This window comes from Sebastes fasciatus, chromosome 16 (genome assembly GCF_043250625.1).
Source record: "Sebastes fasciatus isolate fSebFas1 chromosome 16, fSebFas1.pri, whole genome shotgun sequence".
Taxonomy (NCBI): Eukaryota; Metazoa; Chordata; class Actinopteri; order Perciformes; family Sebastidae; genus Sebastes; species Sebastes fasciatus.
Genome location: NC_133810.1, coordinates 12631406 through 12652241, shown reverse-complemented (window position 1 = coordinate 12652241; position 20836 = coordinate 12631406). Strand labels below are relative to the sequence as shown.

The following is a 20836-nucleotide window of genomic DNA, read 5'->3' as shown; positions in this document are numbered from 1 at the left end:
AGTTAGCTACAATTTTTTGTATTTAATTTTTATATATCTCAATTAATCATAATTGATATGGGCTTGTTTTAGAAATGTTAACAGCATCAAAAAACATTGTCTTGTTTGGTTTGGCTACCTGTGGCAAATAGTTCTGAGTTAATACTTGAGATTTTCTCATAATTAGTATCTCATAACTTGACTTACTAAGGCATTATACCTTAGATGCAGTCTCGTAATTTTGACTTGTCATTTTATAAAATGTTTTATTATTGTTACTATTTGTACTGATCATATCTGACTATAATTATCCCTTTTCTCTCGTAAAAACTGAGCAGCGCACATGCTCTCACACCCACATACATACATATGTTTTATTTATATATTTTATGTTTCTGATGTTGATGTTTCTTATATGACTTTTGTATTTGCTTATAATGTTTATTGAGGTAAGATTCCTTCTATAAGCCCCTTGTTTTTATTTATTTTTTTATCTCACCTGCACAATTTATTTTCATTTGTTGTTGTATTTCTGCTGCTTTGTTTTATTCTGCGAACATTTAAATAAATAAATACATAAATAAAAAATCTACTAGTCTATGCCACAGTATTAGAAAAAACAATTAAAATTTTTGTGAAATTCTTTTTTCACCAGGCCTCTGTTGGATCTGCCCGGGACAGTGTGCCGTTAAGGCCCCAAATTTGAAATCCTTTCCACCTGGGAAGAGCTGCAGCTCCTGCATTAAACTAAACAACAATGGCTTCACAAAGTAAGAAACGCTTGTGCATTATATTTGTGCCCAAAATATAACTATAAACTGGTTCTAAAAGCTGCAGCAATAATTGTGTTTTTACTTCATGTCAGCAAATGTATTGAATTTAAATGTATGTATATTTCTATCTATCTATTTCTATTATAGCATGCAAAATGAAGGAGACCACACAAGAGTTTAAGGTAATATTTTCTGGAATGCTTTTGCTTTCATTTTTTTTTCTTCCCCTCGCCAATATTGACTTCTTTTTTGTCAATTTTCTTCTTTCTTTTATCTCAAAATATGTTTTTCTTCTCCCAGATTCAATTCAAATTGTTTTTTTTCCGTTCTTTTTTTTTTTTTTGATCGTCTTCCAAGCACCCATTCCTCCATCTTTATTGGCAAAAGCAAACATGCTAGTAAATTAGAAATCCATTTTTTACAAACTAAATACATGAAGAAAATACATCCACATCCTGCAAATATAAACAGTAACAAATCCAAAACTATTATCCAATAGACATTTACATTGTTTTTTTACACCATTGTGATAGTAGCATACAGAAGATAGTACAAAAAAGTGGGAGAGAGACCTACACAAGCAAGAACCCTGCCGGTATAGGTTTGTCCTATACAACTGCCAGTGACCTCATATAAAAAAAATAATATCACGAGCAAATCATAAAGCCAAGTGTAGAAGAGAGAAGCTTCAGCTTTCCTTCGCACATCTGAACTTAACTGAACGCCACAGAACTCAAAAGGTTAAAATGGGACAATGAGATCACTGGCAGGAGGCCTCAGAGTTATCAATCAACAGTGAGATATGCAATCCAAACAAGAGCGCTACCGACATTGTAGGTGGGAGGAAATCACGTACTGCGTTTCAGACAGTTCTGCACTCCTTTACATGTGGTGCTAGTTAATGTTAGCGGAAAAAGGAGACTTTCTGTTATGAATTCTCTGTTATGGACTGTATTCCCATGCAGGCTGAAATCTGCATGTATGTTTGTGTAAAGTAGTGAAACTGTTACAGTTAACTACTTAACTCCTTTGTTTTCGTGCTTCAATCTGACTGGTTGCATTATTGGATATGATTAGTTGAGTTATGATAAGCAAACACTTCATTAGGGTGTATGTAAACGTAGTTATTTGTTTCAGGGAAGCACCAAACGTAAAGACTTTTTAAACTGTCAAAAATGTATTTTCTCGCATTGAGCACATTTTCGTATAAACTTTAATTAATCTCATTCCTCCCACCTTGAGGATTCTAAAATACAGTATTTGCAAAAAGGGCAAAATGCGAAATAAAACTTCTTGTCATGAAAAGGTGCACATGTGCACTTGTAGTAGTGGGTTTAGAGCACTGTCTGACAATGTCCAGATGCACAAATAATATTGTGAGGTGCATGACTCCCACTGCTTTTTAACTGTTTTCCACAGCTCAAAGTTTTGTTTTTTTAAAAAGAAAATTAGATGACAAATTTAGTGAAATAACAAGGTGGACTGGTTTAACACAAAAATGAAAAATCCTTGCGAATAAGCAGAGATGCTAAGCACTCTTGCTTGACCTTTTCTAACGGACTCGACCTGCTGCTCATCTGTTTTAAAAATGACAGAAAAAGAAAACAAAAAATAAAAACAAAAAAGTACAACAGTAATTTCTCTTTCAAGCATTTACAAAATTTACAAAAGTAAATCACAAATCTTGTAAAAATTCAGCCATCCGCTGACTGTGTAAGGCAAAGAAATTATATATCTATATATATTAAAATCAACTGTTCAGTATTACATTCAAACACCTGTCTATGGATCTCACATTTTTGAAATGGGTGATCTGATCCCTTGTCCTGCCAGGCCCTTTGGGTGACCAGGAGACAGAATAAAACAAGTGAAAGATGTTACACACTCTTAGAAAACGTAAAACACCCGTGTGGGTGTTTTACATTTACGCAGAGTGGCACCGGACATTTAGTGAGCAACAAAACACAAGCGGGGAAAATTCACTACAAGACTGTATCTGACGTGTATGGACACGGCAATTTGTAAACATAGTTTTTAGATTTTTCTATTGCACTGCTATCCTTCTGTACCTGCACTGGCTCTTATATGGTTATGGTACAGTATCGGCACCTCTGGGTGCTGGGCAGGGGTGGCTCTGTTTGTTTAGAATGCGTAAACTTAGCATGTATTCATGACCAACACAGTGAGTCGCTCTCAAAAATATTTGGATCCTTTAACGTTTTGGGCTTACACACACCAAAACAAACTGAGCAAACTGAAATGGAAAAACCATACCATACTGTGCCAATAGAGGTACGGCACAGTGCATTTATGCAGTGGAAAAATAAATAAATATCTCTCTGGTAGCAACAGAGAACGTTCCACTGGTGAAGGAATGGCTGTCCCTGAACTGAGGACAAGATTTTTCCAAAAAACTGGTGAGAAAAAGAGCTTAAATACAGTATGTATAAAAATACCTATTCACAGTAGACACAAATGTTGTGCATTACTGATTTTAATCATCTGGTATGCACACTGAAACTTACATAGGTTTTTTTTTCTATCTATAAGAACAACTTAACATTTATCTTTCTCAGCAAAAGTGAGATGCTTTAAATAATTGTTCAGTCGAGGGGATACAAAAACTGTCTGCCCTCTGAACTTTTTTTGCTGTACAGTAAAGTAAAGTCGTTTTTTTTACTTTGATTAGTCTAAAATTACTTGAAAATACTGGAAAGGAAAAAAAATCAGCTCCGTTGTATTGATTTTATCTGGGGGGGAAAGTAACGACCGCTTCCGCTGGAGAGCAGGTCGCGACGGATCACGACGCCTTCATCGTCTCCAAGATCGGCTCTCGTACTCGTCATCTTCATCGTCGTCCTCCTCCTCTTCCTCTTCCTCCTCACCAGGCAAATAAGAGCTAGCTTCCTTCTGTTTGAATGAAGAAAAAAAACACCTATTGTTTAGCTTTGAACACTTAATCTGATGAGATTACTATTAAATTAAACGCCAACTATTTTGATAATCAAATAATCAGTTTGAGTAATTTTTTAAGGAAAGAAAATATCAAATTCTGATTCCAGCTTCTTAAATGTGAATACTTTCTGGTTTCTTTACTCCTCTATGACAGTTAAGTAAATATTTTTGAGTTGTGGACAAAACAAGATATTTGAAAACGTGATCTTGGGCTTTGGGAAACACTGATCGACATTTTTCACCATTTTCTGACATTGTATAGACCAAACAACTAATCGATTAATCGAGAAAATAATCAACAGATTAATCGACAATGGAAATAATCGTTAGTTGCAGCCTTCGTGTCAATGCTACTACATCGCGTGTGATGTCAAATTTGTACAAGGACCCATCTCCAGACACAACTGTCATGTGTGATAGACAAAATAATTCATGAGCTGGTAAGACTTGACAAACAAACAAACAAACAAACAAACAATCACCCAACTGAGCTGCAGTTTTGAATCGTGCAACAAGACAAAGATTTTGTAGATGTCTGTAGGTAGAAACTGAATTTAGGGTGAAAAAATTCAGAACTTTTTGTAACATGAAGGTTTGTTTGCGTTTTCCCACATGAACCACGTCTTGCTGGTTTTGCACACCCGATTCGACTGTTATCAGGCCGTTAGATAGGCGTTATCAGTCGCTATAAGCACCATAGATGTGGGTCAATAGGGCCCTACTACACCTACTACGATGTGAAAGTGAAATTTAAACGCAACAAGTTCTAACACGTAAAACTGCATGAAAAGTATTGTTTTGAAGACAAACAAAACAGCTTCTTTAGGTTTAGGCAACAATAACACTTTGAAAAACATTGTGTTTTGGCTTAATATAACTGCTTCAAAAGTGAAAGTGAAACTTAACGCTTGTGAACACAAAGACCCGTTGATGATTTCACACAGGATGTGAACCCCGTTCTCCTGGGTGAAAACCCTGTGTTTTGTGTCCTATCCAAACCTCCACCCCAGTTTTGCACCATCTGTATTACAATGCCTGACTTCCACTTCTGTTCTGGTCATATTACTACGGTCGCTAGAGGTCGCTGTCATGTTTTTTATTCCTTCTTTTGGTGATCTACCATGTGAATAAATGGTAAAACCTACTAGTGGGTGTGGAACGCCCCTATTGACCCACATCTATGGTGCCTATAGCGACCGATAACATCTATTTAATGGCCTGATAGCAGTCTAATCGGCTGTTGCTACTGTCTGAGTAATGCTTTATCTCTCTGTGGGTTCTCTGTTGAATCATTTTGGTGACTGTAACACAAAAAGGTCATAAAACTTACTTGCGCACAAGGAAGACTGCGACCTCAAAAACCCGACCAAAAACATGAAAATACAGTATGAGGATTTCACCTGACAGTAATGCAGTTTTACTCAAAGGGCTAAGATGCTCTTAGTACTGAGAGGCTTGCCCTGATTTCCCATTGGGAGCAGCGGTGAAAAATTTAGAAGCACTGGAAAGAAAATGTACAAGTCAAATCTGTGAATATAACTAAAACTTTCAAAAGTTTCCCCACTTAGAATCTCAAGTTGTACTGTACGTGAACATCCTTCCCTGGTTTCTGGGTGGCTATATGTTACTAACGATAACACATGAAGCCACATTAAGTGCCTGGGTTTGTGTGTGATGCGTCATACCGTATTGTCCTCATCTTTAGCCTCTTCCTCCTCCGGCTCTGTTGTAACAGAGGGCGTCTTGGGCTTGTACCAGGAAATCTGCAGCACACGACCTTTGAACTTTGCTCCCTGGTTAGCTGCCTAGAAAACAAAACAGGAGGACAGTGAAAAGTTATTCTTACAGCTTTCACTGCTTTGGTACCAGTTAAGGTCTTTGCACACCAAGTCTGTATTTTTCGTAGATGTTTTTTTAGCATCATCTGATGCATTCTATTATTGTCTTCATTGCAAAAAAATTCCAATACAAGACAAAACTGAATTACGTGGGGGCAATTGATAGCGCTAGTCTAAAACGGGGCTAATGAATGAATGACATTAGTAAGAAGCTATCGTTTAGCTGCATAGAGTCCAATCGCTACTGTCTAATCTTTCGTACATCCTTTGTTTTGCTCTCCCAATTCCAAGCTCTTCTGCAATCATCTCCGAGTGGTCAAACAATCCTCTTTTGCTTTTTGACGGATGCGAAAAAACGCAGAAAACTTAAAAATGACGGCCGAAAATTGAGTCGGTGTATAAACGTGACACAATGTGAGGTCGTATTTATTTTCAAATGTGCAACAATGTCGGACAAAAAAAATACAGACTTGGTGCGCAAAGGCCTTTAAACCAAAACAACTTGAATATTATTATTTTTATTGTTTCACTATTTCAATCATTTTAGAAGAAAGGAAGGAAAGAGAGAAAGAAAGAGGATGGTGTAATTTTAAGTAATGTGACTTACATTCTCTGCTTCGCTTCGCGTCTTAAAGGTCATGACAACACTGTTGGCGTCTTGGTCACGGACATCTTCGATCTCACCAAATTTCTAAGATGAAAAAAAAAGATCAGTATTAATTTCAGTGTAATTCTTCAATAATTAATCCAATTGTCTGTGTAACTGTTCATCAGTAGAACTCCTGCAGCTGTAACTAAATAATAATAATAAAAAAAAGAGTAACACAGTCCTCACCACAAAGTGCGGCATTAGCTCTTCCTTTTCCTCCTGAGTGACCCCCAAAATAGAGAGGGCTCTGGGTCTGTGGTCGACCGACATGCGGTTCACGGTCCCGCTTCGAGCCATCAACTCCCGGCTTCGCCCCCTGCCGCGGCCCACGTGCACCGAACCGGGCTCCAGCGCCATCTTCCCTCGGCCCCGACCTCGTCCCGCTGGGGGCCGGATCAGACCCAACCGTGTTGCCTGCAGGAGAACAGATCGGGAGGTTTAATAGTCATAAAACAACTGACTTGACTGCTGCTTTTTTCAACACGCACAGACAAGAATAAATGGGCGCCACCACCTGGCTGTGTTAAAATAATCATAACGAACAGATGTGGGAAAACTATCACAGATTGCGCCTCGATGTTGTGCTTTTCAATGTGAGAACAATCTGGCATAATGAAATAATCAAATCTTAATTTATTCAGAAAACAAGTTTGAAAATTACAATTAATAAAAAAAGCATACGGCATAGACAAAATATGATATTATATATGTTAAACATTCTATGACTCTGGCCTCCTCCTCTGTCATTCTCCGCCCTTTACCATTAGTTGTCACTCCTCCATTTTTAAAGTGACATCTCGTTGCTTCCTAACCACTCCGCAACCTCACAACCACTCTCTCATCCATTTGTCCCTCGCTCACTTCTCCCTCTAATTGTCATCCCGCGATTTTTCTTACAAGGACCGGCGGCTCAAACTTTAATGAGACGTGGCTCCATCAGTGTAGGACCTGTGTCTGATTTGGCTTCGTTAGCGGCTGCTCCTCTGGGCTTGCTTAAGTGGCTGCAGTTTAATGTGCAGAAGGAGGGTTGGGTTTGGATGGATGGTATGCATTTTTAATAACGAGCTAATTTAGGACCCACAGGGGTAGACTGGGGGGAAGAAACATGCTTGGCAGGGTGTTGCTAACAAAAGATATGTTCTTGTTAGGCTGATCTTGTGACACAGCCGACCTCGTCTGCGTTTGTGCGCTGATAGTTTTAGAGGAAAGAGGAGTCAAGTCTGAGCTGACTAACAGCCTTAGATGCAGCTTGGACCTATTTTTTCTTTTCATGGATTAGAAAAAAGAATCACTTTCATTTCATTTTCTGATGAGCAGCCTCAGAAATTCATGTACTTTTTTGGTAATAAACAACTCAATTATTACAGAATCAATAAGAAGATATGCTGGTCTAAATACCTATTTCTTCACTTTTATAAAAAAAGAGTGTGGAAAACACCTGGACTGGTGTAAATAACACTGTAAACTGCGTTTTTTTTTGCTTATTTGTAGCTCACATACCAATCATATATTGATACCTGCGTAATTTAGATATGGATGTGTTACTTTTCTACTAATATCTTACTTAATGAGGCAGTGTTGAGTGATATACGAGACTACCGTCTTATTTGCTGACTTCCTCTGAGGCGTTTCTTGGTTTCACATCTTCAAATTCAGCGCTGCTGATGCAAGATGCTGTCACTGTCTCTTTGTGTGTGGCGTGTCGTTATAGACCTGTTTGTGGCAGTGCTTGCTCTCTTTTCAGATCGTTGGCCTGTGGTTATATACTGTGTGTGTGTGTTTGTGTGTGTGTGTGTGTGTGTGTGTGTGTGTGTGTATGTGTATTACCTCCACCTGTAACAGTCCCAGTTTTCTCTTGAGGTCTGTTGTATCCTCTCCGGAGCTCATCTTCTTGTGAAAGTCCAGCTCAGCATCCAACAATTCCTTCTGGGCCTGGTCACGTATCATGGAAAAAGAGAAAACACTTCAGTGAAAGCAATGGAAAAACTGAAATTTTTTTAAATACATCTACAGTGGCAGGACAGACTCCACTCCACTTTGGCTGTTTCTGTGTAAAAAGGAGATGAAGCACTCCGCCACGCTCCCGACCAAAACGACCTAAACTCACATCAGTCTTGGTCTTGGACGGGCCGTGGTTTGGTTTGGATACGCTGGATACCTGGGAAGCGGGGTTCATTTCGTTCTGCAGCTGTGCGATCTTCTCCGTCAGCTCCTTCAGGGTCTTCATGATGTTGGCTCGCTCCTCGGGTTTCATCCCTCGGTTCTTGTCCAGGCGGTTTATCAAGGCCTGGAGGAGGAAGGACAAGCAGTGAGATAGAAGAAGGCGTAACAGAAAGGATAAGGGAGGGATAGTTGAGTAAAGATGATGCAGGGATAAATGGATGGCGAGGGATGTTGAGGCCGGTCTTACCTTCTGGCACTCCATCTGTGTCTTTAACATCTCTTGTTTCTTCTTTCTCATGTCCTGCTGGAGTTTTAATGCCTCCTAAATGAAAAAACAAAACAATAATTAGAATACATTCACTGAGGTGGAGAATACACTTTTTGCTGTTGGTGGACATTTCGTTCCTCAATGGTAGCCTGCTTCTCACCGGTGGCCCCTGAGAGAAACAAATGGCTAATCCCAGCTCTGCTATTCTCGTACCAGTCAAAATATGTGTTAAAAAATTAAGCCACATGCCTGTTTCTTCTTGAGGACTTCTTGTGCTTCGAGTGCTTTTCCCGTTTTCCCAAAGCTCTTTGATAATGACTTGAGGGCTGTGGAAGTGTAAGGACCCTTCTGGGTGTTCATCAGTGCAGGCGCCACCTGAGTGCCACAGAGCGAGAGAGAGAGCGACACATTTAGGTCATCAGAATGAGCTCGTATACAGCTGCAATAGACACAAGTGTTTCTTATCATTTATTCTCCAGCATTGCTCCTGTTCTTATATCCTCTTAATCTGTGTGAGACTGGCTTGGCAGTGTCACTGGACTGCAATCTTCATGTCTCTGAGGCTTCTAGTTTCATGGCGGTAAACTGGCTGTAACAGTGTTCTCCTGATTGTAATGGCACACACACACCGCAGAGAAGGGTGTGTTGATCCTGATATTGGTATATTATGAATAATCCACCGACACTGTTCAGCTGTGAGAAGTGCAGCAGCACCTTTGACAGACAAATGTCTCCCTCTAGACTGGACGCACTGACTGACATGCATGCTGATACCTAACTAAGATGCATGCTGACATTAGCATTTAGCTCAAAACACCACTGTGCCTACGTACAGCCGCACACAGCAGTGTAATTTGATCAACTTCATCAACTTTTCACAAGGACACAATGTGCATGACGTTATCTGTATTCTGCTATTAACATGTGTGGTATTCCCAGCTTGTTGAAACAAATCACTTATTTTGAAAATGCCATTTCACACAGGTCTGGCATCACCCAACACAACCATGCAAAGACAATCAAACATACAGCGACGGCGTCTGCGTTTGGGTTCAGGCTGTCGGGCTTGGTTAGAGCCGTGACCCCGGGCGACGCTGGCAGGCGATGCTTGGGCACGGTCTTGTTCAACACGTAGGCGGCTGGATTGTGCTGCTTGATCCCCTGCTGATAAAAGAAAAAGGGAGAGAAAAAAGTAAATGTGATGAAGGGTTGCAGACGTGCGGGTAAGAGATCAGCATGAAAAGATGTTTTCGGCTCTTAATACTAACCTTATGCATGGTGCTGTGCTGCAGCCCCGGGCTGGGCACCGACCCGACCACCTGGCTCCCTGAGCTCTGCTCCTGCTGCTGAAGCCCTGTGGGGTTGGTGCCGGGCTCGCGGTGCCAGTACACGCGGATGAAGCGGTTGTTGAGGACCGCCTCGATGCTGGATATGGCCCGCCTGGCCTCTTCGTTCTTTGTGTACTGGATCAACGCCGCCTCTGGGTCTCCGCCAAACACCACCTGGATTGAGAGCAGAGCGTGCAGATTAGGTATGTGTTGTCATGAGTCTTAAAAAATTCAAAATTGAAAAGATTTTTGCTAGACTTATTTGTAAACTCAGGTCTACTACTACTGATCTTGCCTACACTTGTCAAAATGATCCCTTCGACAATGACAACTGTAGCCTCTTTGCAGGTTTGCTTGTTGCAAAGCAGCAAATTGTGCATCTTACCTGGATATTGACGATGGTTCCAAACTTGCTGAAGTGCTCATTGAGCTTGGTGATGTTGTTGAGCTCACGTGGGATCTTGCGCACCTCCAACTTAGTGTTCACGTAGTGATACCTCTTGGGAAAAGTGTTCTTGTGTTGGTTGTTAAAGCTCGGCCTAAAACGAGAAGAAGACGGTGTTGTTGACATCTGGAGTATTTGTTTTAAAGAGAAATTAATGGGAAAAAAAGCAGACAAGCTAATCAACATTTTGGGCGAGATCACTAACAATGATAAGACAGTGAAATGGAACCCATATTGATGACCTGAGGTTCGAGTTTCCGCCTTCATATTGAAGTTTTCTTACAACCCATATTGTTATATGGCTTGAAAAAGAAGAACACGTGTCAACCTGGTTGACACTCGAGATCGATTACAAGTAGACCCTTTGCAATGGAAGCATCCTTGCATTGGGGATGTTTGGTGCACCTGCTTCCCACAACGGACACAAAAGATCGGCCCCTGACCTATGAGTCACCTTGGTTTGAAACAAGGCTCCCATTGCAGTAACAGGAAATGGGGGAGGCACCGATTTGTTGGATCAAATTTCAACTGGCCATCTAGTTTCTTCAAATTTCTTCTGTCTATGATCACACCTCCTATTTCCATTCTTTGCAGTGCCTTACTGCCACGGCATGTCAGGAGACAACATCTTAATTTTGGTGGGATAGTAGACAGTTTTGTCTGTGTGGGTTTGTGTGATGGGATCATTGCACACCACCCTGATGCAGCACACTTTACATGCGATTCAAGCTTGAGAATTTTCTCCCTACATGCTCATTTTGGAGTGAAACTTTTTAAAATCCTTACTTCTCCATCCAGGGCTTTTTAGCTGCTGGTCCCTCAGCTGTACTGGGTCCCATGGTTCTCTTCCTGATGTCCTGCTCTGTGTTGAAACGGGACACGTTACTTCCAGGGGTGCTCGCTGCAGTGGCAGGCTCAGTCTGGATCACTATGTTGGCAGCTGGAAGACAAAAAAACACAGAAACAATAATAAACACTAGGAACTTTTGCATTTTGCCCCAGATTAGTTTGGGCGAAGAGACTGTGTACTAAGAAGGCCAATACTTGTTACCTCTGGAGCCTTGTCCTTCGTTGGAGGTGAGGCCGATAAGGTTAGAGCGCTGCGTCTGTACCCGGGGAATGAACTGACGGTACGGGTTACGACCCGCTGCAGTCAGGCCTGGTGATTCTGGGTTGTAGCCCTCTGGATCATAGTTATCTAATGTGTAAAAATTAACACAGACATAAAACACACACAACCTTAGAGGGAATATGAAACACTTTTAACAGCCGTAAAAATGTTATAATTTAAATACAAAAAAATGACCAAAGAAAATAAACTGAAACTACACAATGAAATCAAGTAGTCCTACATAAATAAATAAGTACAGCCTGGCATTCAGTGACTTATCGAGCACACAACAATCTTGTAAAGAATGTGATGAGTTTAAATGTGACAGCAACCTCTGAGAGTCTTTGGTAAATACAGCTCTGAATTCTAATTAAAATATGTAATATTGAGAAAAATATATACAAAAAGACAATAAAATTACAATTATACTAATAGAAAATAATACGTCATATGATGATAAATAAGATGAAACACCATAAGATGATAATTCTTATCCTGAGCTACAGTTTACTGTAACACAAAGGCGAAATTTAACAATTGAGGATTTTGGCTATCTGAGTTGAATTAAGGTCAAAAGAGTTTGTAATTAACTTAAAATAGACCCACTCCATTTGAACTAAGCTTTCGCCTTCTGTTTAATTGGAATTATTCATGAGCGGAATTATGGGAGAAGCACTCAACACAATAAGATGTGGCAGAGTTTGTGCTAATTGCTCAGAGCTACTTTGTTTTATATTGACAAACAGTGCTACCCTCTGGTCAACAGCTGCTACTGCAGCCTGAAGAAATACATGCGCATCACACACTGCAACGTCACACATAAACCAACTTATGAAAGAAGCACAGGGTATTTTAAAAGTCCACAACTTAACGCTCACTAGCTTAGTCATGATGGCTCAACTTTAACTTTATAAAAAGACCTATCTACTAGAATTAAACACAAACAAAAACAAGAGAGCAGGAGATACAGCAGGAAAAAAAAGAACATAACTTCCAAATCTGAATAGGAAAAGCATCGCTGCTTACATTCAGACTGGACATATTGGGGACGAAGAGACACAGATGAGGACGAGGAGGGAGGAGGTGGAGGAGGAGGAGGAGGAGGAGGAGGGAGAGTAGGCGGCAGCCCCACTCCAGGCGGTCCGATAGGAGGAGAAGAAGTGATTGGCGTTTGGTGGTTGGGGGTGTCAATCCCACTGGTTGGAATCATTGGGGGTCCTGAGGAAGACACAAGCCCAAGCTAATGTCTCAGGTATATCGCAGGTATGACAGGGAGGCTTTAGTTTGTGCTACTGAAACGTTTTGTTCATGCCGCACAGTTTGTTTTAAAGTGACGGTGGCATAAAGTGTTAACGACTTTACGATAAACTAGCCACTGAAAATGTTGCTGCTCACATCAAATGGCGCAACATTACGTGTTTTCTAAAAGTTGCCATTTATGTATGCACCAGTTTTTGGCGGTACTACTTACCAGTCATGGGGAAGACGCCCGGTGGTGGTGGCTGACCATAGGGTGGCATCACAGGCATCCTGAGGGGAGGGGGCGGCTCAGTGATGGGGGGCGGCATGGGCAGGCCGGCAGGGGGGGGCATAACAGGTGGCGGGGGGAACGGAATCATGTTCGGTAGATTGACATCGTCGACGATGAGAGGGTCGGTGCCGTGGTCGAACGGACAAAGGTCACCACGGACACAAAATCCCTTTTCTGTGTGAGGGAGAGAGAAATATGTCAAAAAATGTGCTTTTTCACATATATATATATGTAGGCATTTTAGAAGTTTAGAACAGCATGAAAAAACATCCTCCTAAATCTTTTAGGTAGACCGATACTGGATTTTTAATGGCTGATAATAAAAATGATAGCTTGGAGCAGGAAAAAGCCAATAGCCGCTTAATCGGCCAGGCTGATCTCTTCTTTCCTTCTGCAGCAACCTAGTCGGCTACTTTTACATACACTGTTTTTATTAAATCAGTTTTTGTCACTTTGAATTTAATAATTCGTAAGAGATCACTGGAATATGTTGTATTTATTTACAGTGGGTGGTGCACTGTTCTTTGGTTTATGACCGACCAGGATTACTTCTGTTGCGCGTCCCCTTTACGTTGTTAATTGTCACTCTTACAAAACCATTAATGTTGGTGAATATTCCCAGGGAGAGAAGGATCCTAAAGTGTTCAATTTCATTTTATGAATGGATGGTTACATGGCTGGATTATTTGGAAGAGAGAACGCCAAATTGGTAAGCAAGTTAAAGTACCAGTGAATGATTTCTTTTCCTCCCTGTCTGCCTGCCTCATATCGTGGACAAAGAGCTAGTAGTGTTGCGTTTTATAATGGAGAGATCAATTTTTTATCCCCCTCTATCTTTGACCTTGTATGAAGCCTCCATGCAAAACGATGATGTACGTGACTGGTGGAGACTGCGCCGTCCCACCGACATAAAGATAATATGTAAAACGTCCTATCGCCGCAGATTAATCTGTACCTCTACTTCTAGGAGCTCTTTCCTCAGATACTCTTGAGTATCTATTTGTAACCTACTGTAATCTTTCTAAAGGGTTTGGGCTCCTGGAAGTCAAATCCATTCACAAAAATATGACTGAAAAAAATAAGAAATTAAATGAGAATAAATCAACAAGATGAATGCTTGTCCAACTTCAAAGCAGCTAAGACACAGAGTGCATCTATTCACCCCACAGCCTCATTAAGAGACTGGGTCCCTAGGTGGCTGTGTTTGAGCACTGTGACAGATAGCAGTGTGCTTCAGGGACAGTGGGTAAGTTTAAACCCTCTTGTGTCTCTGGGGAGAGGTGGGAGCGAGCCTGCTTGCTTTCCTGCTTTTCACAGGGGAGAAGAGAGGGAGTGCTAAACAGTGGTCATTAGTGAGGAGACTAAACAAGGCAATTATTAACCCTCACGAGAAGATAATGGTGGAGTTTACACAGCGAACTTTACAATAACCACGTCGCTTACAATAGGCGCAGAAATGGAGGAAGAAATGTTTGTAGGAAGCAGGAATTAAAGGCAAAGGGGAGAAGATGATTCACTCAGTTCCTACCGTCGTAATCCCTGCAGCGCTGTTTGAGCGAAACGCTCTTGTTGCCGAACGGCTTGCCGACACCGTCTTGCCTCGGGGGGCCATAGTAGTTAGACCAGCTGTCTGTAGTGCTATCGGGCAGGTGAGCCGGCGTTACTACGGGAACGCCTCCAGTTCCTGAGACTCCGGCGGACGATGAGGAAGAAAAGGGGTGCGGAGGTGTGGGCAGGGGCAGGAGAGGCGACTGGTGCTGCTGCTGCTGCTGCTGCTGGGAGCCGGATGTGTTGGATGAGTTGTAGCAGTTTGTGTCCTTCCTTTCCAACTCAAACTTTGACTTGAAGTCTGTTAAAGAGAAGAAGCAGAAATAGAGGTATTTCAACAAAACATGAATAAATATTACAGTAGAGTAAGTAGACCATAGCATAAGCTTTTTAAAAACATCTCTCATCATTCCAAACACATAGAGGTCTAGATTACCGTAACCTTGCGGGTGAAAAGGCCAATTCCAGGCCGTGTTGTTGAATCCCCACTGACGTGATGGCAAAGCTGTCCACATTGTTCCTTATCGATAACAACTTCCAGCAACACTGACACCACCAATCCAAACAGAAAACAATACAAACGGCTACATCCAGATCTCTGTTCAGTCTACTCTCTGTGCACTTCACCCTCAGGATGTCTCCAGCAGCACTTCTGCATCACTAATGCACAGCTGGACTGTGCTGACAGGAGCTTCAGGAACTTCTACACTCCTGGGTCTAGTCCCCTGTGCTGCTGTTGTTATTGGTTGTGTGTGTGTGTGTGCATGTGTGTGTGTGTGTGGAGGGGGGGGGGGACTTTCTCACCTCTGCCTCCTCTGTGCTCCCTGTCCCTGCTCTTTCCTCGGCTGCCACTCCTGCTCCGGCTGCGGCTGCGGCTCCGGCTGTAGCTCCTCCCGCGGGGGCTGCCCCTGCGACGCTCGTGACGCTCCCGCTCGCGGTTGGAGTCGCCGCCGCTTTTCCCGTGCCGATCGAAGTCGCGCCGCTTGCGCTCATCTCGCCTCCTGTCATCGCGGTTCCTGCGTGGTTGACGAGTTAGAGGGAATATATATATGCTGTATTTCAATAACTCATCATTAAATGTAAGAGTCCAACAGACACATTTAAGAGGGTTGTAGCTGGATTGAATCTTAAAACCAGCTAAGGCAAGTGTGTGTTAAGAGTGTGTGAGTGAAAAGTGGTGAGTATGACATGATTATGTTTAACTAATTTAATGCAGCAGAATATAAATCATGCACCAAAGCACATTAAACACTTCAACTGTTGTTTTGAATGTTAGTATTACAGTTCTTGTATTGCCCTGTCTGTTATTGACAAGGTGTGTTATAGACAGGGGACAGGCTACTGGACACCAGGGCCTTATTCAAGCTAAAGGCAAGCCTCCTGGGATTTCAAACCATGCAAATATATACTCGTGTTAAGATCTCTACACAACTAGATAATGCAAAATGATGAAATGGTTTTTAATCAGCTGTATGAAATCAATGCCCTGTATATTGTACATTTCAGCCTAACTGGGACTGGAATTTAAGGTGCTAGATGTCTCACACGTCAGAGTAGTATCTGCATCTGCTATATGCTTCGTCATTGAGCTGAGCTGAAACGTATCCCTGAAGCTACAGTCATACCTGGAGTCGTTGAAGTCAGAGCGGTTTCTCAGAGGACTTCTCCTCCGCCTGTTTTCTCTCTCCTCCTCTGGAGTTTCAGCCTTGAGGGAAAAAACAGTTACTCGACTTAAACTCATCTATATTTCATGTTTTTTTAAAACAGAAGGAGATTTATATACAGCGTCCTATAATATACAATGAGATAATTATCAAATTCCAATATAGAAACAGAATCACCATTTTTGTGTCGTGCTCTACCTACTGTATTTATCTACAAAAGTACTTTAATAATAATATTTCACAGGCAATAAATGACTCACTAACTCTTCTTACCTCCACAACGTCAGATTTGACTGCAGGTGGTTTGACCTCTTCTTTAGGAACCTCCTTGGCAGCAGGAATCCCCAGGTAGTTCTTGGTTGTCAGACATTCAAAAAGTTTATCAACAAATCCCGTTGTCTCTGCAAAGACAACATGAATCATGTGAGTAGATTTCATCTTTTACCGAATTATGTGCGGTTTTTCCCTCATTCCCCCTGAACGAGCAAATTCATTCCTCAGGCATGACATGTACTGACATTCCTCCTGAATCACACTACACTAAATGATTCTCTGCTCCGGGGCTGCAATAAATATATCCAAAGTCTAATAAACACCAAATGAGTAACAAACACAGAAACACCACAAATATTAAACAGGGAGAAGCTGCTTGAAGCTTAACACAATAAAAAAAAAGGACATAAAGGAGAAAATGCAATCCACAAAATTTAAAGTACACTAAAGGAGGTAATTTGAACCATTTATTTGAGTGCAATCTTTAAGTATGTTTTTCCAAAGACTACGGGCTGCGATAGTTAAGTTCTGACAGGCTTTAGACTTAGTGACTTAATATGTGGCCTCGCACTGTGCTGTTGTCTGGAAATTTTAACTTCAATAAGCAGCTATTTTGAAACAAAACAAAGGTGATGTTGCAAGGGCACAAAACCAAACTGTAATTTGAAACCCTAAATTCTCAACAAATGATGTGATTATACTGTGCAATTGAAAGTAAAGTGATTAAATCATTTCAACCATTCAAAAAAAGAGAAAAACTCTACTAAAGCTAAACAAGTTGATGCTTCATTTTATACAGGCTGGAGACATTGGAGGGGAAAGTACTTCAAAATGATCATATAACACACCCTCTGGTGGCCACATTGGGGATCCGCAAGTAGTAAATGGTGATCATGTACAAGTCATTGCATCTATATACGTGTATAACTTAAAGTAACTTAAATAAAATGAATTCAGCTTGTTAGCTGAATGATTGAAAACTGCAGAAGGTAAACCCTCTGCATAACTTCCTTGAGCAGCAAGAGTTAGGATCGATAGAAAAACTGCATGTTGCGTTCACTCACACTGGCAGAGAGAAGCGTTGCGTGGCATTCATACCTTTTTGTAGGAAGACGTCAAGCTGATCAGCACAAAGCGCTTTCAGGTCCTTCTCCACTTTGTCCTTCTTCACAAGAGCCACCACATAGTTGGCTAATGCAGAGGGGTCCGCATCACATCTGTAGGTTCAAATATATACATTCTCAATTTCAGCTACGCAGTATCTTACTTTAATAATACAATGCAAAAGGAAAAAGCAATGATGCTTTTGCCAAACTACTTAATTACTGAAATAGGGGAGACAAAACTGAGAGAGAAACTGAATTCAAATTTATAATCAAACCAACTACAATATACTGGATGTCAGTCAGTGAGGTGTGTCGTGTCATCCAGTGGTGCCCAACCATGCATGCAGACTTTTTCAAAACAAACCTATAGTCAGTACCAAGCGAGACAATACATTAGGGGTGTAAGAAAATATAAAAAAAAATAATGAATATTGCGATATTATGTTTTTTTTTTATACTGAATCGATTCTCAAAAACACTGTATGGATTTTTAATTAATACTTTACATGCAATGATTAACTCAGTTAATACTTAATTTCACAAAGAGATGTGCCCTCTCAAAGTAGTTTTATGACATTGGATGTTACAGGGACTGTCATAAATGCAAATGCAGATCTCACTGTTATGATTGCTTAAAAAAGTAAACTTTTTTTCACTCAGATTTTATACATATGGTGGTGTGTACATTATACTATGACTGTTTTGCCTATCCATTGCAATCCATTGCCTTGCTTACAGTATAACAATATATCGCAATACATTGAATAGTTACCCGGTGTCATGATACATATCGTATCGCCATTTTCTTGCCAATACACAGCCCTATAATACATGGCAGAACATTGCTAAAACACTTCCAAAAACTTTTAAACCAAATGACCCACCATATATTCTATTTTACAAAATCTTTAAATGCCAACAGATCATGCTAAAAGTCCTAGTGAGGCTATTGCACACACAGCTCCAGGAAAGCCCTCTTGACAACTCCAAGCTAATGTATAACCAACTGCCTAACTAAATGTCTAATGTATTGGACACAACTATAATCTCTCAAAGCTACCGTCACTTCCATTTGACCTTAAAAAAAAACAATAGTGCCTGATACTAAGCTAATGATAAATATGAATTATTTTGGTAAAGGAGGACTTTAAGAACTTTAAACACGCACTATCTGCAGCTATCTTGGACTCTAACCACTGCCGCACTTTACACCATATACCACTTTATAGACTGCACATATTACATTTATTTATTGTACATACTACATTTATTTATTGACGGATTGTACACACTATGTTCACCCATTCACTCTGTATCTTTTATATCGCTTTTATAATTTTTGTATACCTTTACCTCTCCTGTGTTTTACTCTGTTTACTGATGTTTGCTGATGTTGCTGCTTTGACACCTGAATTTCCCTCCAGGGATTAATAAAGGTCCATCCTATCTTAAAGTTGATAAAGTGCAGCACCTTAGAGAGCATGCCTTTAATATGTGAGACAGCAGGCTGTTACTGTTACTGCATCACCTAAAACAGTGCCTATGTGTATAAATACCATCTACTCCTCTGTGCATCAACTTTAAATCACTTTAAATATGTAAATCCATCAATGTATTTATGTTCAGTTGTATTGGATACAACTATAAACTCTCAAAGCTACCTTCACTTCCATTTGACCTTAAAGAACCAATAGTGCCTGATACTAAGCTAATGATGAATATGAATTATTTTGGTAAAGTTGATAAAGTGCAGCACCTTAGAGAGCATGCCTTTAATATGTGAGACAGCAGGCTGTTACTGTTACTGCATCACCTAAAACAGTGCCTGTGTGTATTAATACCATCTACTCCTCTGTGCATCAACTTTAAATCACTTTAAATATGTAAATCCATCAATGCATTTATGTGCATTCTTTAACAACATCTGTGTAATTTACATTAGAAAGAGAAGAGGCAGAAAGAGAGGGAGAAAGATCAGAGTGTGGGTAACTATGGTAATAATACCATCTACTCCTCCTGGGCATCAACTTTAAATCACTCTAAAATATGTAAATCCATCAATGCATTTATGTGCATTCTTTAACAACATCTGTGTAATTACATTAGAAAGAAGAGGCAGAAAGAGATCACAGTGTGTGTAACTATGGTATTAATACCATCCACTCTGTGCATCAACTTTAAATCACTTTCACTATGTAAATCCATCCATGCATTTATGTGCATTTCCTTAACAACACCTGTGTCCTCTTGTATAATTGCATTAGAAAGAGAGGGAGAAAGATCAGGAGTGTGTAACTATGGTAACACAAAGAGCAAACAACACTTATTTATTTGTAAAAACACATCTATAACATTGGATATATATAGCCCAAAAGATTCAACACTTCTTATTATAACCTCAACGTTAGCAGCATGTAAATGATCTGTTGCAGCTTCATAGTTTTGCACACAGAGAGCTGTATTATAAAGTCATAATAATGTAGGCTATCTACCTAATTACCCTAATAATGAAAAGTGCAACAAACACTCTACATCATGCATGATTTGTATTTCTTTAAGGTAATGAAAACAGTGTCTCTTTGCTTATGAAAAGCCAGCTAGCGGCCAATGGTGGGTTTGCTAACTCGTGCAAGAATTTGCCATCAGCTTCTAGCAAAGCCTCCCATTGATGCCTGGCTAGCAGCTAACCTAGCTACGTTAGCATGCTAAGCTAAATGTCATCTCAATTCAACACTCACATTGGCTCCAGGAGTTTTGCCAGCCACGACTTCAGGGCTTCAACATTCTCTATGATCATCGTGAGAGAAAGAAAGACTATAATACTGTCTTATAAAATGAAAGTGCGTTTCGATAACCCTGCTTTCATCGTCTATAAATGTATAAGCTTTAAGGCCTTCTGCTGTCTCTCTCAACTGGCAGGTCGGATCAAAGTGGTTTACGGCATGGCAACAACAACTTGAGTTGTCGTAAACGCAGGCCGGTCAGACGCCGGATGGTTATAATAAAAAAATCGTGTTCTTATTATTCACTCACAAGTCATTATATCAATATCAACGGCCCTACTTTTGTGTGTATTGTGTATTACAATATGTAAGATAAACAAAAATAAATTACTACACTGAATAAAAGTCCTAGTTCGCTAGATATCTAACGTTACGACTCCTGAGAAAGTTATTTTCGGACTGCATTTCCCAGAAACCCATGC

At 40.5% G+C, this 20836-nt stretch overlaps 1 protein-coding gene across 4 annotated transcripts; it reads right to left on the bottom strand.

The window, feature by feature from the left end:
• Positions 1-928: 928 nt before the first annotated feature.
• Positions 929-20593, bottom strand: rbm27 (RNA binding motif protein 27). 4 transcript variants are annotated; one of them, XM_074610347.1, is made up of 21 exons: positions 20370-20593; positions 17624-17742; positions 16526-16653; positions 16214-16293; positions 15393-15604; positions 14569-14889; positions 12981-13214; positions 12536-12727; positions 11450-11596; positions 11185-11338; positions 10339-10492; positions 9894-10127; positions 9655-9789; positions 8875-9000; positions 8605-8679; positions 8353-8481; positions 8022-8126; positions 6381-6608; positions 6153-6236; positions 5393-5512; positions 929-3662 (listed from the first exon to the last, which is right to left on the bottom strand). In XM_074610347.1, the coding sequence occupies exons 1-21, from the start codon at positions 20426-20428 to the stop codon at positions 3564-3566; spliced, it is 3135 nt and encodes a 1044-aa protein (XP_074466448.1). In that variant the 5' UTR covers positions 20429-20593; the 3' UTR covers positions 929-3563. The 4 variants fall into 4 exon arrangements, with proteins under 4 accessions (XP_074466448.1, XP_074466447.1, XP_074466446.1 ...); XM_074610346.1 differs by having other exon boundaries at positions 8302-8481; positions 9655-9786; XM_074610345.1 differs by having other exon boundaries at positions 8302-8481; positions 20370-20592.
• Between the last annotated feature and the right edge of the window lie 243 nt (positions 20594-20836).